Genomic DNA, 17,572 nt, shown 5'->3' on the forward strand with positions numbered 1-17,572 from the left:
GTGCATGGGGAGTGTCCCTGCTTCGGCAGGGTAGCGTGTGGTCTGCTTCGGCAGTGGTGTAATTGATCTGCTCGTGCTTAGAGATGTCGCAAATTAATCGATTACTTCGATTAATCGATTCATCGTTGTGATAATCGATTAATTTTGAATCGATTATTACCCAACGATTAATCGATTCAATAATCGAGATGAATCGTGAGTAATCGATTAGTTACTAATCGATTAATCAGAATTTTGCGACATCATAAGGATGTCGAAAATTAATTGATTATTTCGATTAATCGATTCATCGTTGTGATAATCGATTAATTTTGAATCGATTACTATACAATGATTAATCGATTCAATAATCGACAAGAATCAAGAGTAATCGATTAGTAACTAATCGATTAATCGGGATTTTACGACATCTCTACTCGTGCTGAGGCAGGAATGTCGTAGCGTAATATCTGTAGGCCCAGGCAGTTACCGCTATTGACACCTCGAGGCATGGCAGCGGAGCGCCCGGGAGAGCATCCAAGTAAGACTCAAATGGTGTGAATGGTGTGCGAGCACCCAAGTCAGTCTCGCATGGGACGGGTGCCTGTGTGAGCGATAATGAGCGAGTACGTTTAGTACTGCCATCCCCCAGAAGTAGTACTGGGAGGTAGTTCCTGGGGAAACGATGGTGGAGCCCAAGGGAGTTTAGTCGGTATTACCGGTATGGTCGAGTACGACACTCCAGTACACTTCCGTGTGGTGGTTTGGCAACTTCTAATGCACGTGTACTGGGTTAGTGTGTAAATGCATTCTCCCTTGCAAAAAAAACCGTTTCCATTGCCGCCAAGCCCATAGTCCCTTCGGTACAACCAGAAAGTAATGCTTCAAAGGGGCCAGTGCACAACGCACCCTCGAGGTTAGCTGCGTGTCCTTGCAACACCGAACATCGTGACTCGCTTTTTTAGAAGAACACCATGGTACCGTGCCAGCACATTGCCGGCTTTCCAGGTGGCCTTACCACGCCCTCGCCTTACCATGTCCTCGCGCCTGCTTCCCTCTGCACGACTGGTATCAAGAATGATGATGCCGCGTGCATCCCAAATTGACCTCTCTGCGATAGGGTCTATTCGCCAACACACAGAGGGACTTGCCGACGCGATGTCTACGCCTTCCCAGCCTTGACGAGGACCCCTTTCCGTCCTCGGGCTCGGAACCCGCCCGGTTGACCGACGCCGCGAAAGCGACGATACCATGTTGTTCTTCGCGTGGCCACTTGCTCGATAAAAGGATCGAGTTCGACCACAGAGCATGACCACCGGTATGACCCATGAAGCCGACTCCGAACCCTTGGACCACCTCTTATTTGCGCCTGAACTAGCCATCCTTGAGTCCACGCGCCACCTTCTGTGTAGCTTCGAGACGATTTGGGCGATAGCCGATAAAACGGCGTTCCAGCCAACTTCGACTTTACACATCCTCCGAACTAGGTTGTCCGGGGTAGTGTCCAGACCACATGTGGCAAGCATGTGGTCACGCATTGCGCGAAAACGTGGGCACACGAACAACACGTGTTCCGCCGTTTCCTCTAAACCTGCGCACACCAAACACTCGGGCGAGGCCGAGCAAGCCAGCTGCGTTACCTGCACTGTGATTTTGCAGCACGCTTAAACGCCGGGCACTTCGAACCCCCCATGGGGTGCTTGCTGTTCGCAGCTTTGCTGGAACAAATCAAACAGTTGGGAGGGTTCGTGCAGCATTGTGCCTTATGTCCCTCCAATCCGCAGCGTCGACAGAGCTTGCTTCTGTCAGGGCCTTTGCAGTCCCATTGCTTGTGCCCCGGTTCCAGGCACTTGAAGCAAACTTCGGGTTGCTCATATATGTCCACAGGGCACACCGACCATCCCACCTTGAAGCTCATCCCTAACTTGATTACCTTGGAGGCGTTCGCTGCAGATAGCCGAACCAATGCTACCTGTGTCCCTGCCGGACCTTTCCGTAGCCGAAAGACTGCGGTGGACGTCTCCACTTCACACTGTCGCCGCAGTGTCGTGACGAGCTCTTCGACTTCGGTGATCTCGTCCAGGTCTTTAACCCTTAGATTCACCTTCGTCGTGAGTGCCCTCACCTTGACCGTCTCGCCTAGGACTTCCTCCGCCAACTTCTTGTTGGCGGCGCCCTTTTGCGAGACACCCCGCCTCAGCTCGAGGATCATCTCGCCATAAGACTTACCCCATCCGGGTAAGTCTTATTCGACGTACGTCGGCGCAGAGTTCACCGAGGTTGACGTCACTCCTCATCGCCTTCAAGACGTTCGAGTACTTAGCCTCGTCCGTTTTGATGACTAGGGCGCCTACCCTAGACTTCTTGCTAGCCTCATTCGCCTGGGCCATCTTTTCGGCCTTTGACGTCTTCGGTTTCCTCTTGTTCTTGACCAGGGTCCAGGAGGCGTCATCCCCCTCTATTTCCCTATTTCCCTCCGTTGGAGCAGTCACCCCCGACGTGCCTGCGAATACTTGAGCCTCAGTCTGGGTAGATTTTGGCACCACCGTCTTCGTTGGCACGCCCTCGGTCGATTCGACCTTGCCCGAGTCCACGAATTCTTGGGCCTCAGTCTGGGTAGACCTCGACTCCACGGATTTCACGGGTTTACAATTGGCAGTCCCGACTGCCTTCTCCAGCTTGGCATCCAACATCGACTTTCGAAGTTTCAGCAAACTCCTCTTTAGGTTCTTACTGATATTACGCTTCGATGACGCAATGTCGATGATGGCGTCCAGTTGTTCCGTCGCCACCTCGAAAGCCGAAAGCCCATCGCGTTTTTTTAGCCGAGAGGAAGGTTAAGTGACCCACGCTGGCGCTGCGCACTGAGCTGCCGACTATTGCCTCTGGCCTCCTAGGCGGAGACCTGAACAACCCACCTCTTGCGAAGGGGTTGTCGCCTACACTTCACCAGGTTTTTTTTTACGCGGTTGGAAATCATTAATTTCTTGGATAACCTGAACTTTCACAGCTTTTCAAATACCCCCTGAATTTTCTTTGATTTTTTGTGAATTTTTTCGTGGGGTTAACTCATTGTTTCATTGACGCTGAAGGTCTTGAATGACGAAAACCAAACCGTGTAAAAAAAAACAGGGTGTACTACCACTAATTGAAGAATTGACTTGGTTTTCCATTTTGGTCCCAGGAGTTGCTCGGGAAAAGAGGTCCACCACGCCAGAGCCCAGCATGACGCGGTAAGGGACAATTACTGTGGAGGGTGCCCAGGTACCCCACAGGCTCCGTTAAAGGCCTAGCTTATTATTTCACCCCCCTGGCCATGCATCCCCTCGGCACGGGTCGCATGACGCCTTGGGATTAGGGGTTAGGGACGATGGTCCCGGTCTAACTCGCAGTGGCCATGGGGAGGGGTCATCAAGCCCTTGGACAAGGTCCCTGCTGCCCCCAATGATGGCTCATATGAAACATTCTAACAGTAACAATGCCTTCTAAATGATAGCTCTTCGTTCTAAATTAAATTCCAGGGTTACAAAAAATTGGAAGGATCCGGACAAGACGAGAAATATTGAACACAAAACTATCTCCAAAGCTCGTTTCACGAAATTCGTGTAAAACAAACCCCAGCGTATATACAATCCTCTATTATCAAACCCTGTTTTGAATGATATCCTTGAATTAGGCAGCCTGCCAGCTGCTAGTTTAGGGTAAAGGTGGAAAGCTTTGAAATCTGCGCCAAAAATCCAAAAAACCCATCGGATGGTTTAAAACAAATAAGAAAGTTCGGATTAAAATCTGCCAAAAGAGCTCATGAGATATGTCTCAAAAAATGCTTACGTTTTATTCTGCCATTACAAAACTAGTCCTTATAGTTAAATTACCTTATCATCAAGCATTCTACCACAAACCTCAAAACCAAAACATCTCAATTCTTCGACAACTGTTTCGTCATCTCTTTGCGCTTCTTCTCAATGTGGGCTTTGAGGCAATCTTTCAGCGAAGTGTAGCTGCTCTGAATCCGTCCCTTCAGTATGACCTCCAGAAGATTAATCATTTCTTCACACTGCTCTTCCCCGAGAACATAAGAATCATCCGAATAACAAATGTTTTAGTATATTCCCACTTCCCATCACCGTCAACTTACCGTTAGCTCCGCCTCCGGTCGGCCGTACTTGACAAACAAGCACTGAGGAGCGTGCTTTTTGTGTTCTTCCCACGGGTCGTCCGTTTCCTCCCATCCGTCCAGCACTTTTCCGCACACGAAGCAAACCGAGGTGTCTTCGTCCTCCTTGTCGTCACCCTGCCAGTAGAAACCGGCTTCGGCCATCTGCAAGATGTGAGATTCATTTTTACGTTTGTTATTGCAATCAGCCGTCAACAGAAAGCCACCCACCTTCTGGACGTTGCATGGACTGGCACTTGAATAGGGCCACTTTTTGAAACTGTTGACTCGATCCTTCTCAAACAGGTACACCTTTTCTATGTTTTCCGCTTGTACCATTTTGATTTGTCTTGAAAACAAGTAAATATACGAAATAAAAATCAAAATTATTCGTCCAAAAGCACTCAATAATCAACCGACAACGGTTTTGAAAAACTTGCAAACGCTTCTTCTTCACACTCGTTTTTGAAACGCGCACCGCATAAACGTGACGTTTCTACCACCAGTGAAAAATAAATGGATGACATGTGGTGAGAGCGTTATAACGTTATATAACTATTTCGACGTTACATGCGTTACGATTAGCTTCACATCACCACTCCAGTGATGCCAGATTTTTTCTCTGTGCAGAAATTTTATATTTTATTGTGAAGTCATCTGAAGACTTTTCTAGAGGCCTGAATAAGAGAAACGCGGATAGGTATGTGCCGCCAATCGAACCGTCAAAAAACAGCAGCCAATCGAGCAGGAGACCTGTCAAGCAGCCAATATGTTGGCTCAAATACTGAAAACGGCTAAATTCGATTTCATACCATTTTGTAATAAACAAATTTTAATGAATTTAACATTAGTTTGCAATAAAACATGAAAGTAATTTATAGATGATGAAAAAAAATTGCTTTTTTTATTGGATTCTATTGTTATGTGATGTGGACACATTAAATAGCGGATTGTGAGATTTTATCTACATAAACCATTTCTTTCTTTTCATGTGTTGATCTTTGATGAAGAAGATTGACTGCAGTGTTGGCAGAATCATATTTTCTATCCGCGTTTCTCTTATTAAGGCCTCTAGACTTTTCTATAAATTCGGGAATGAGGGTGCAATCCAGTATTTTGCGCTTGATAATGGCGGCTTGATAATGACTAAATTGGAATAGAAAGAATATTTTCATTTCAGAAATGACAAATTTCACTGATTTATCAATAACTGAAGCTCATTTCGAATTTCTATTTCATAAATAAGACTTTCATCTTTGAAATGGTGTCATTTCCGCCCATATCGAACCTGTATTTCAGTAGATATAAGCATATACTGGGATGCACTTCCTCTAGGGGTCCAAAATAGGACAGTTACCCTAGTTAATATACTATATACTACACTACTAAAAATCTACACATATTTATTGGCAAAAATCCATAGATTTATCACAGACAAACAGACATATCACTTGTGAAAATCTCATCGTTCACTGATTTACTGGCTAATTTAAATAATTATTAGTTGGCCAATCGATCACTCGTGGCGCGCGCATCGGGTTTGCTCGAGTTTGACGTTCGCTCATTACCGCCATCTGGTTCGTGATTTGCCCAACATAGTAAAAACAACAGATGTCGTTAGTGTGTGTACGACGATGAATTTGATGAGTGAATGTTCAATGTGTTATGTCTGTTTGTCTGTGGATTTATCTTATGATGTATATCAGCGCACACATAACCATTCTCCACGCGAAGTACTAATATTTAAAATATACATCTAAATAAACTTTATGTGTAGTCTCGAATAAGCAATAATTTAATTTATGTGTAATTCTTTATCGATTATATTAGGGTGGAGCTATTGCAAAAAATTATAACGGCGACATATATATCTTATATAGATATTTTTGGCAGTGTATTGTTAATGCTGCTCTTACGCAATGGGTTTACGGAAAATTTGATCAAATTACCACGATAAATTTGACAGTCAATACAGTATGGGAGAAATGTCACTTTTCCGTACGGAATATTTTTCCGTAAGGAAAAGTACACTCAAGTACAGTCATACGAATTTCTTATGTTTTTTTGCTATAAGATTTAGTTATAAACTTCATACGATCGTCTTATGAACTGTGTGTTTTATGAACGAGAATGATTTTCATAAGTTTGTCTTATGAAAATATTAAGTTTTTTTAGAGCCTATAAATAAATTCATAATGGAATCTTATGAACGTCAAAACTTATTGCATATAAAGATCATAACATTCTCAACCCGTTTCTTATATATATTAATATTATTTTCTTCCACAAAATCAAGAGAAGAAAATACAAAACATTGCCCCAAATCATTGTAACATAATATTTTATTTACCACTTAAACTATTTACTTCTCACTCTGCATTCACATCAGTAATACCGTAGTAACTGCGACACTCTGCATTCATGTCAGTAAAATCGGATTCATCCGAATGATGTTTCATCTAGATGGCTAGTTGGTAGACTCGAGATGTGTTCAATCGTATATCGTATATGGTGTCTTGCCTTAACAAGGCTCTGTAAATATAAACTTTATTCAACAACTAACTATTTAATAAGAGGAACAATTACTCACATTTTTTATCCTTCCCAGTTGATGGTTGCGTCTGTGATGAAAACTGCGTCCACTTTACACATTCCGCCATATCAACTCACCATTTCATAAGATTTATCTTATGACTTTTTCACATCAAGAGTTGCGATGAAAATCATAAGATAAATCTTATGTTTATTTTTTCTAATGATAATTCCTATGAACTTCATAAGATACAAAAATGAATTCCATAACAGGTCAATAATTATCATAAGAGGCTCAATAAAAATGAAATTCGAATATTTATTCATGCTGCATAAGATGAGTCTTATGATAGTCCTAAGATAGTTTAGTTGAGTGTAACAGCTCCATTTACTTTAAACAGCAGGCGTTAAGGTGCCCTCAGACGTTGCAAGCAAATCACTCGCAACGAGCATTTTGCTCGCAGAAAGTGACAACTGTCAAAAATTTGCCTGTCTGACTACACTGAAAGTGATTGCATGCAAACAAATGATAACTCGTAAGCAAACGCTCGCTTGCAATGTGTGACTGCTAAGCGTTAAAATTTTTCAACTCGCAGAAATGAAATTGCGCTTGCTAGTGCAGCACTAGCAAATTTTTCGTTCGCAAAAGTGAAAACATTTTCAGGTGGCAGTGTTGCACTGCAATTGCGAGTGCTCTCAGAAATCATTCGCTTGCACGAGTGATTTGCTTGCAACGTCTGACGGAGCCTTTACGATCGTTACGTTGTACTTTTCAGCTCCGTACTGCTCACGGAATTTCAGTAGCGGATTCATTCCGTGTCCTATCTATTTGCACAGTATACTTTTCAGCAGCGTACTAGCCTTAAGGCTACCTTACACCTCGGGAAAATTTTCCGCCGGATTTTGGTCCCCGTGCATTTTAAATGGGGCCGGGATTTCGATTTTCCGTGTTCAAATCCCGAAAACATCGCATATGCAAAAATACATGGGGAAAAATAAAAGATATTTTAGTTACTAGATAAAGATTGTCGCTTCGGTTCCCTTTGTTCTGCTGTCCGAAACATGTGTGGTACATACCTGTCAAATCGTATGGATTTTCCTTCTTTGACATTTAGCTCCCCTATCCTCGCCAGCAAAAGATGTTCCGGACAGCGACGACAGCGACAATCTTTATCTAGTAACTAAAATATCTTTTGGAAAAATCCGCTGACCAAAATCCCGAAGTGTGAGGCTACCTTTAATTACATACACTCTTTGTGAAACAAATTAAAAGAATGAAAATATTTTTTTACGATTTTGTCACATTTTCTATTTTATCAACCCAACTTGACTTATTTGTAGACTTGATTTATTTGTATGGATGATAGCACATTAAGCTTAATCTCCCTGGTGTAAGTAGATCCTCTTTGCCTAACTTTACTATATATCAGAAACTTTTGATTTTTTTTTTTATTTCAAAACCTCTTTTGGATCTCTCCAATTGTTGCGCTATATTTGTTCACAGTTTCATTCACATTAAATTTTCTGTTCCGCGCACGTTTTGTTTTGATTCTGTTGATTCGTTATTTTGACAGCCGTTCTTCCCTGTTCTCTTGCGCGTTCCGCATCAAAAAACGATGTCAAATTTTTTCAACCATCCATCAGTTCCTTCGGTTCCATCAGAGTTCAGTTGCCGTTCGTGTCCCGTTTCGATTGCATCCGTAGAGGATCAGTGAAATCATTCGTATCCGGGTCCGTGAGTTTGCCCTTTGGCTGTTTCTGCTTCAGCTTTTCCCGTTCGGTTAAAGTTGGTGGTTCTTCTGACTCGGTGAATTAGAAAATTTATTCGGCTGGTAGTGGTTTTTCAATAAGAGCTGGTGTGAATCAAAATCCCTATCTAGCATCATTGTGGCTTCTCACAATTTGATAAATTTCCATATTGGAGCAAGATCGGGATTGCAGACGTAGAAATTAATTTGCTGCGATCCGGAACGTCCGGGATCCAGTGGAGCGGTAGTGCGAAAATCTAGTTTATTGTACCTATTATAGGCATTATAGGTACTTGGGCAGAGGAGAAAAAAGAGTCAAGTGCAGAGAAAAAAAATGAAAGTGAAAGCGTCCTCCGCCACCGATCTGTTGGTGTTGAGGTTGAAGTTGTTTTGCTTCTAGCGCTTCTTGAATGAAACAAAGTGCGTTTCGAGTCTCGCAGAAAGAGCAGAAGATTGTAGTGGAAGAGAGTGTAAACAATAATCATTTCAATTTAATTTACGCCTTTTAGTTTCCTCGCTACTTAAGGTGGCAGTGTGAAGTTGGGACGTGAGGCTTCTAGATAAGTGCCATGGATTGCCAAATTTGTCTCAGAGTGCTTTACTGAATCCTCGCTGCGCTTCGAGAAAGGGGTAGAACGAGCATTATCACTGTTTGGTAGCAGGTGTATCAAGGGGAGGAAATTGTAGGACGGTGCTCCTCACCTCCGCCATCGACGAGGAGGGCAGGTCAGGTCGTTGGACATTGATCGTGTGTGGAGTGAAGTGTGAAAAAGTGCTTCAGCCGTTGTCGTAATCGTCGCCGTCTTGGCACTTGGCAGCAGCATCACAGCGAAAGATGGAAAATCCGGGCTCGCTGCCGTTTCTTCTCGTCACGGCTAACGTCGGGAGCGTATTCGAGGACGTAAGTTCAAGAGCAGATTATAAACTGTATACATATAGGTAGAAGTGGTGCTATACATTCGCGCTCGTGGCTTAGCATTTCTTTGCTTAGGCAACGATGGAGGGAGAAAAGCACTGAAAAAGAAGAGATAGCAGAGCCATACCACAGCTGGAATACATCAATCTGACCCTGTGTTCCCGATTATAAACCTAGCCGAGTGATGCATGGTAGCAAGAAAGGACTGATGATTTTTTATACTTGTTTGGTCGCTTGCATGATAGCAATATAGGGATAGAGACGATATGATGTGGATAATGGTCGTCGGTCGCCAACGGAAGTAGGTCATCCTTCCTGTTTGTGATGAAGAGCAGCTCGGTCGATATCAAACCGACAATGTTGCTGGAACCGGTGATAAGGTTCTCTTACATTTGAATTATATTCATGGATATGTTTGATCTTCAATTGGTTGATTGGATTTCATGATATAAGTTTTCCTTATTTAATTCTGTGAGAAAATTTATCCAGGATTTAGTTTTTTTTTTTTGAATGCGAGTCGCACTTAAATGTGAAATTTTCTCAATAAATATTATTTGTATGCATTTGTACACAAAAGAATGCATAAGCTTATCGATCAGTTCCAGCTAGGCTGAGTAGTTTGGCTCGTCGCTGTGCCGTCCACCACCCATATTTACGTAAATGCCTAATGTGAGCATTGCTTCGCGAATAAACAAACCCAATTTGCTTTATCGTATTCCACCCGCGTGCGACTTTGGCAACGAACTACGCGGTGTCGCGTCAATGTTATCGGCTCGAATGCCGTGCCGTCGTCGTCGTGCTGCCACTGCTTACGAAAAAACTTTATTCAATTGAGATTTTTTTTCTTTTTCATACTTTTTTTGCAACTTATTTCGCGCATGACTCAAATTTCGGTGGATTTTTTCCTCTTTGTTTGCTAATATGCGAGCAATCGACGGTTGTGTCACTTTTTGACGTCGTCGTCGCGTTGGCGTTATTCGCTGGCCAAAATTGTTATAAAATGTATACTTGCTTGACATTTATGAATGGTGCTTATCTAAATTGATTTGATTTATCTAAATAACTTATACATAACCTAAAATATAGTTGCGTCCGATTTCTCTTATCTGGTTACTTTTTTCATATCTTCACTAAGTGACAGTTTTGAATAATTGTAGATAAATGTTATAGTAGTAGCTGGGTACTATTGGTTCATATTTTTTTTCGAGTAACTAAACTTTTCGATTGTTCTCCAAAAAGGCCTGGAGTTCAGAACATACGATCTACCCGATCAACCAAGTCCTGAACGATGTATCCATGCAATGTTGAACATCTCAGCAGGTCCATTCAGCCGATAGGATTTCACTCAACACTTTTACTAGCTACTACTCTGCCCATGATCACATAGTTGACGTATAAGCCAAAATGACCAAAACACACTTTTTTGCGGATATGGATTCTTCATACGGTTATATGTACATATGCTCCATGAAAAAATATTCATATTTTGTTCGGAAACATTCGAGTTATGGTAATAATTGTTTTTGGAAAAATGGTCATTTGATCGCATAAGTTGACGTACCTCCATTACCTGCTGCAATATGGAGCAAAACCCTGTCTTTTTTTTATTTTTTCGACATTCACAATTCACTAATTAAGCACAACATAGGTTTTCGTTTTACTTTGTCGTATTTCAGGACTACTTTATGATTTGGGCGTAACTGATTTTGTAATCAAAAATGAAGTTCCTGCTAAAGCAAACATTTCTTGTGAAATCCACGGTATAATCCAACAAAATAAGCTTTGATCCATCGATGTGTAGGTAGCTCTGGAGATAAACGTTTACATTCTTTTGAATCAATACAATAATGTTTGTTTGCTAAATATTGTCGCCAAAAGTTTTTATTTAAGGCAATCGCGATCGTTCAAAAGGAAGTATGATATAAAAGAAGAATGAAAATCCCTTAATTATGTAATGCAATGATTAGCCATTTGGGGTCTGTTCAAATATTACGTAACGCAATAGGGGGTGGGGGGTTGTTTGATTTTTGTTACGCTTTGTTACGCAAAATATAGGGGGTGGGGGTCCTTCGAAATATTGTTACGCGTAACAAATTATTTCCAAAGGGAAAAATATTTTTAAAAATTCTAAAAATATTCATTATCTTTGAAAAAGCATGAAATATACAGAAGATAATAATTTATTGCACCGTTCTTCAAATTCTACTAAAATTAAGATCTATTTCAAAAAATCGCTTTTGTTACGTGTTACGCATAGGGGTGGGGGTGGTTCTGAAAATTGTTACGGATTGTTACGAGGGGGTGGGGGGTTCTTAAAAACAACATTTTTCGCGTTACGTAATATTTGAACAGGCCCTTGTGTCACACTTTTTTTAAAAGCATATCAAAATTGTGTATGGGGAGCGTCAGAATTAGTGAGGAGAGGTAAGGTTTTGATAAATTGTAAATTTATTTAAACACGCATGCACCCACACAATAGCACACACACATATTCACAACACATATAAACACACATACACAGTATACACTCATATACACACATACATATATTCACACATACATACACAGCAGGGGGCAGCAGGGGCTTTGTCCAAGGGCTTGACGACCCCTCCCCATGGCCACTGCGAGTTAGACCGGGACCATCGTCCCTAACCCCTAATACCAAGGCGTCAAGCGACTCGTGCCGAGGGGATGCATGGCCAGGGGGGTGAAAAATTAAGCCAGGCCTTTAACGGAGCCTGTAGCGGGGTACCCTGGGCACCCTCCACAGTAATTGTCCCTTACCGCGTCATGCTGGGCTCTGGCGTGGTGGACCTCTTTTCCCGAGCAACTCGTGGAACAAAAATCGAAAAGCCAAGTCAATTCTTCAATTAGTCGTAGTAGTGCTAGGCGACAACCCCTTCGCAAGAGGTGGAGGTTGTTCAGGTCTCTTTCCGCCTAGGAGGCTTAGCGGCAATAGTCGGCAGCTCAGTGCGCAGCAGCGCGCCAGGCGTGGGTCCTTAACCTTCATCTCGGCTGAAAAAACGCCGGTAGAGCGTTATTGACGGCCCGCGCATGGCTTGTAGGCGATGAACCGCAAACGCGATCGGCTTTCGGCCTTCGAGGTGGCGACGGAACAGCTGGGACGCCATAATCGACTTTGCGTTATCGAAGCATAATATCAGTGGGACCTCAAAGAGGAGCTTGCTGAACCTTCGAAAGTCGATGTTGGACGCCAAGCTGCAGAGGGCGGTCAGGACGGCCAAGTCTAAACCCGTGAAATCCACCGTGGAGTCGAGGTTACCCAGACTGAGGTCCAAGGATTCGTGGACTCAGAGCCAAGATCTGATTCGACCGAGGCATTCAGCGAAGACGGTGGTGCCAAAAGTCTACCTAGGCTGAGGCTGGAAGTATTCACTTGGGCTTTGCGTCAGGGGTGACTGCTCCAACGGAGCAGACACAAAAACAGGGAGACAGTCTCCAGGGGATACCTGAGCTCCCTGGGGCCGCTCCAAACGCGGAGGAGTTACTACCCCGGAACAAGGAGTAGTGGGGCTGGGAAGCTGAACCCCGGCCAGGTACCTCCCAAAACCGGGGAGAGGAAGTACCTGGAAAGGTTCGTCCACCCAGGAAAGACGGTGGTAAGGGGGTTACGGCAGCTGAGAACTCTCAGCCGCTGCACCAGACCAGGAAATAGAGGGGTATGACGCCTGGGACCCTTGTCAAGACCAGAAAACCGAAGACGTCAAGGAGGGCCGGAAAAGAAGGCCCAGGCAGATGAGGGGTAGCAAAGAAGTCTAGGGGCGATGCCCTAGTCATCCAAAACGGACGAGGCTAAGTACTCGGACGTCTTGAAGGAAAGGCGATGAGGAGTGACGTCAAGCTCGGTGAACTCGCGGCGCATAGACGTACGTCGAATAAGACGTACCCGGATGGACGAGATGATCCTCGAGCTGAAGCGGGGCGTCCCGCAAAAAGGGCGCCGCCTACAAAGAAGTTGGCAGAAGAGGAAGTTCTAGGCGAGACGGTCAAGGTTAGAGGCACTTACGACGGAGGTGAATCTGAAGGGTTAAAGACCTGGACGAGATCACCGAAGTCGAAAGAGCTCGTCACGGCACTGCGGCGACAGTGTGAAGTGGAGACGCCCCACCGCCGCCGTTCGGCTACGGGCGAAAGGTCCGGCAGGGACGCAGGTAGCATTGGTTCGGCTATCTGCAGCGGACGCCTCCAAAGGTAGTCCAAGTTAGGGAGCGTCAAGGTGGGATGGTCGGTATGCTCTGTGGGCATATACGAGCAACCCGAAGTTTGCTTCAAGTGCCTGGAACCGGGGCACAAGCAATGGGACTGCAAAGACCCTGACAGAAGCAATCTCTGCCTACGCTACGGATTGGAGGGACATAAGGCACAATGCTGCACGAACCCTCCCAATTGTTTGATTTGTTCCAGCAAAGCTGTGAACAGCATGCACCCCATGGGGGGTTCGATGTGCCCGGCGTTTAAGCGTGCTGCAAATCATAGCTTGCTCGGCATCGCCCGAGTGTTTGGTGTGCGCAGGTTTAGAGGAAACGGCGGAACACGTGTTGTTCGTGTGCTCACGTTTTCGCGCAATGCGTTACCACATGCTTTCCACATGTGGTCTGGACTCTGGACACTACCCCGGACAACCTAGTTCGGAGGATGTGTAAAGATGAAGTTGGCTGGAACGCCATTCTATCGGCTATCGCCCAAATCGTCTCGGAGTTACACAGAAGGTGGCGCGTGGACTCAAGGATGGCTAGTTTAGGCGCAAATAATAGGTGGTCCAAGGGTTCGGAGTCGGCTTCATGGGTCATACCGGTGGTCATGCTCTGTGGTCGAACTCGATCCTTTTATCGAACAAGTGGCCGCGCTAAGAACAACATGGTATCGTCGCTTTCGCGGCGTCAGTCCAACACCAGGCGGGTTTCGAGCCCGAGGACGAAAAAGGGGCCCTCGTCAAAGGCTGGGGCAGGCGTAGAGCACCGCATCGGCAAATTCCACCTCTGTTTGGGATGCACGCGGCATCATCATTCTTGATACCAGTCGTGCAGAGGGAAGCTTAGGTGCAGTCGACCGCTTCCCACCTTATTACGAGGAGACATAGGGCGTAATGGTGGGCCACCTGGAAAGCCGGCAATGCGCTGGCACGATACCATGCAGTGCTCTTCTAAAAAGCGAGTCCCGATGTTCGATGCAGTAAGGACACGCAGCTAACCTCGAGGGTGCGTTGTGCAGTGACCCCCCTTAGAAGCATTACTTTCTGGTTGTACCGAGCGAGAGGGACGATGGGCTTAGGGGCAATGCGAAACGGTTTAGCGGGTCGGGGATGTAGTCCTGCCCTCCCCCGTTTGCTGTTGAAGGTGGCCCCTAACCCCGTGCACTTCCCTGGACAACCCAGGATGTCTATTGAGCAGATTCCCAATCCATTGCTTAGGAAGAAAAAAACCGTAATGGGACGTACACTTAGGTTCTCACCTCTAACACATGCCACGCATGAGGCTGACTTGGATGCTCACTCTCTCTCCTCTGCCATGCCTCAAGTGTCGATAGAAGCGATAGGTACCAACAGTTCTACGCTACGACCCTCATTCCTCAGCAGTCCATACTAACACCCTACCCGATCAAGCAGAAGACTACCTTTCAGAAATTATAACAAGGGGAGTTATTTATTTCAGAAGACACACTTTTATCGGAATTTTTCTAATTATAACGCACAAGTTGTTTTAAAAACAACCATTGATAAATTGAGTTATAATTTTTGTGTTTATGGATTCCTGATCCGGAGTAGTATGCGCTCACTCTTCTGCCATGCCTCGCCTGCTCTGCCATCTGAATGCAGGCAACCTGAGTGGTTGCATCGACTCGTTCCATACTCCACCACATCCTCTAATAAGAGTATCCGAGGTTGTGTCCGACAGCAAACTCTAGCATAAGCTCTTCTTTCGTCGTCAGAGAACGAACGTGTTAGGCCATTTGACCAATTCGTTTGACCGAGCAGTGTTGGCAATAGTTAGAATTGCCCTAAATTTACGAGTGGTCCTTCTTCCCTCTTGCTTCTTCTTTCTTCTTCCTTCATCCTTATTCCTTCTTTCTTTTTCTTCGTTCTTTTCTTTCTTCTTCTTCCTCCTTCTTCTCTTTCTTCTTCTTCTTCTTTCTTCCTTCTTTCTTCCTTCTTTCTTCTTCTTCTTCCTTCTTCCTCTTCCTTCTTCATCTTCTCCTCTTCCTTCTTCCTTCTTCATTATTTATTCTTCCTTTTTTCCCTCTTCCTTCCTCCTTCTTTCTTCTTCTTCTTCCTTCTTCCTCTTCCTTCTTCTTCTTCCTTCTTCCTCGTTCTTCTTTTTTCTTTTCTTCTTTCTTCGTCCTTCTTCCTTCTTTCTTCCTCCATCTTCCCTTCTTCTTTCTTCTTCCTTCTTTTCTTCCCTTCCTTTTTTCCTTCTCCTTAGCTTCCTTCTTCTTTCTTCGTCTTCCTTCACCTTCTTCCTTCTGCCTTTTCCATCTTCCTTATTCTTCTTCTCTTTCCTTCTTCCCCTTCCTTTCTTCCTTCTTTTCTCCTTCTTCCTTCTCCTTTTCCTTCTTCCTTCTTCTTTCCTTCTTGCTTCCCCTACTCACTTCGGAAACGTATTTCAACTATTCAATATGGCGTTCGGCCAAATGACCCTTTCAGCTAAATGGCATTCGGCAAATGACCTAAACCAACCTGTATGGTACGGAAGCAGCCGTGGTCTGACAGGACTTGTGTCAGATGGAAGTGAACTTCCTCCTGGCTCCCAGCCTGATATATTGGGTATCAGATACAGCAACGCCTGCCAGTACTCGTCTACTGGCACACACCTTAAATGTTGGACATCATCCTCGATAAAGCTGCACAGCAGTCGAAGCCTCTGAAGTCATCTTTACGACCCCAGAAGCTTCAAACTCCGCTTTGATGCGATCGCGACTTCACCCGTGAATCACTGCATATTGAACCGACTTGCGGTTGTGACGATCCACCTCCGTCTTATTTGAGCAGGCTGAAGGCCTCGCGCTCATCAATCCTCCACCGTGCTGATCGCGTGTGCTGCGTCATTCTACCTACAAACCCAAGGTTTTCTACAAAGATAGACCTACGATGCGTAATTAGCCATCACCGGTAATCAATATTCGAGCAACTATAACAATATACCTTTTGTCATCAACAGAGTTTGTTACTGAAAAACGCACTTCAAACAAACCTTTATTGAATCAATTGCCTTGCATGCGCCTATTTTTCCGAGAATACGATGATATTTTTGTAATCAAATTTATATTATCGAATATTTCCATAAAAGCAGAAACTAGGGGGAATGACGGCTTTGGCAGGTTTTGTTCTATTATTGAGAGGGGTTTTTTTTATGACTGACTAGGCTCAAATTTGGCCTAAACATTCTTTTGCATATCAAAGGATATTGCCAAATTTCATAAGTGATCGACAAAAACCGCCCTGCCAATAATAGAACAAAACCTGCCAAAGCCGTCTTTTCCCCTACGGTAGCATAAAACCGAAACTTTCTGTAGAGATAATGCAAAATAACGGGATAAATAGTTAGCCACAAAAATGTCTTCTTTTTTTGTTGTAGGCAACATTTTCAGATCGTTGTTTTATTATCTCCAAAAACACAACTTTTATCATTAGTCTCTTTCGTCACTTGTTTCGCATGCGCATCAAGAAAAAGATTTCCTGACCATCACTACTTCGTTTAACAATAGTGGCCATATTCAAAGACGGTATAACATGACTGAGTACCGTGTACAAACCGGGGTTTGTTCAACTAGGGACAAATGCCACGATCGCGAGAAGTGTTCAAAGTTTAAGCAAATCTGTTCCATTATCATCTAAGTTAAGAGGCGGTATATATTAATTCGTCGCAGAATAACGCGAAAGGTCTTTTACAAATTTGATAACCATTTCTCGTAACAAATTGCTTTCAACAGGGGCTACGCCTCGTTGATCACAATTAAATTTTATAGCGATCAAAAGTTATAAGAAAAATAAGGAAAAATATCAAACCATACAAGGGTATTGTTTTGGCTAAATGCGAGGAATCAGTATCAGTTACTAGGTGCATGAAGAGGTTTTTTCATCTACGGTCGCGTCTCTATATCTCGATATGAAGAACCATCAGGATGAGAAGATCGAGGAACGGAAGGAAAATTGAAATGGGTATTAGATCCAAAAACTTCGTTGCTATGAAAAACGACAACATAATAAACCCAATACGTAACTAC

General features: G+C 44.1%; 2 protein-coding genes across 6 annotated transcripts in view; one reads left to right on the forward strand and one right to left on the reverse strand.

Moving 5' to 3' along the window:
- Nucleotides 1-3,789: 3,789 nt before the first annotated feature.
- Nucleotides 3,790-4,608, reverse strand: LOC134212333 (baculoviral IAP repeat-containing protein 5-like). The gene is made up of 3 exons (XM_062690093.1): nucleotides 4,367-4,608; nucleotides 4,118-4,300; nucleotides 3,790-4,036 (listed from the first exon to the last, which is right to left on the reverse strand). Exons 1-3 carry the CDS (start codon nucleotides 4,472-4,474, stop codon nucleotides 3,899-3,901), a joined length of 429 nt encoding a protein of 142 aa, XP_062546077.1. The 5' UTR covers nucleotides 4,475-4,608; the 3' UTR covers nucleotides 3,790-3,898.
- Nucleotides 4,609-8,269: 3,661 nt separating this feature from the next.
- Nucleotides 8,270-17,572, forward strand: part of LOC134206283 (inositol polyphosphate-5-phosphatase A-like) — a 134,304-nt gene continuing 125,001 nt past the window's right edge. For 2 of the 5 annotated variants that reach the window (XM_062681980.1, XM_062681976.1), the window contains exon 1: nucleotides 8,509-9,316. In XM_062681980.1, coding sequence (XP_062537964.1) covers nucleotides 9,251-9,316 — 66 coding nt within the window. In that variant the 5' untranslated portion in view covers nucleotides 8,509-9,250. The other 3 variants (XM_062681979.1, XM_062681977.1, XM_062681978.1) reach the window with 3 other exon arrangements.

This window comes from Armigeres subalbatus, chromosome 1 (assembly GCF_024139115.2).
Source record: "Armigeres subalbatus isolate Guangzhou_Male chromosome 1, GZ_Asu_2, whole genome shotgun sequence".
NCBI lineage: Eukaryota > Metazoa > Arthropoda > Insecta > Diptera > Culicidae > Armigeres > Armigeres subalbatus.

Coding starts and splice junctions, on each gene's coding strand:
- LOC134212333 (XM_062690093.1), bottom strand. CDS start 4,474: ATGGTACAAGCGGAAAACATAGAAAAGGTGTACCTGTTTGAGAAGGAT. Junction 4,301..4,366: donor GTCCATGCAACGTCCAGAAG/GTGGGTGGCTTT, acceptor CACATCTTGCAG/ATGGCCGAAGCCGGTTTCTA. Junction 4,037..4,117: donor GACCGGAGGCGGAGCTAACG/GTAAGTTGACGG, acceptor GGGGAAGAGCAG/TGTGAAGAAATGATTAATCT.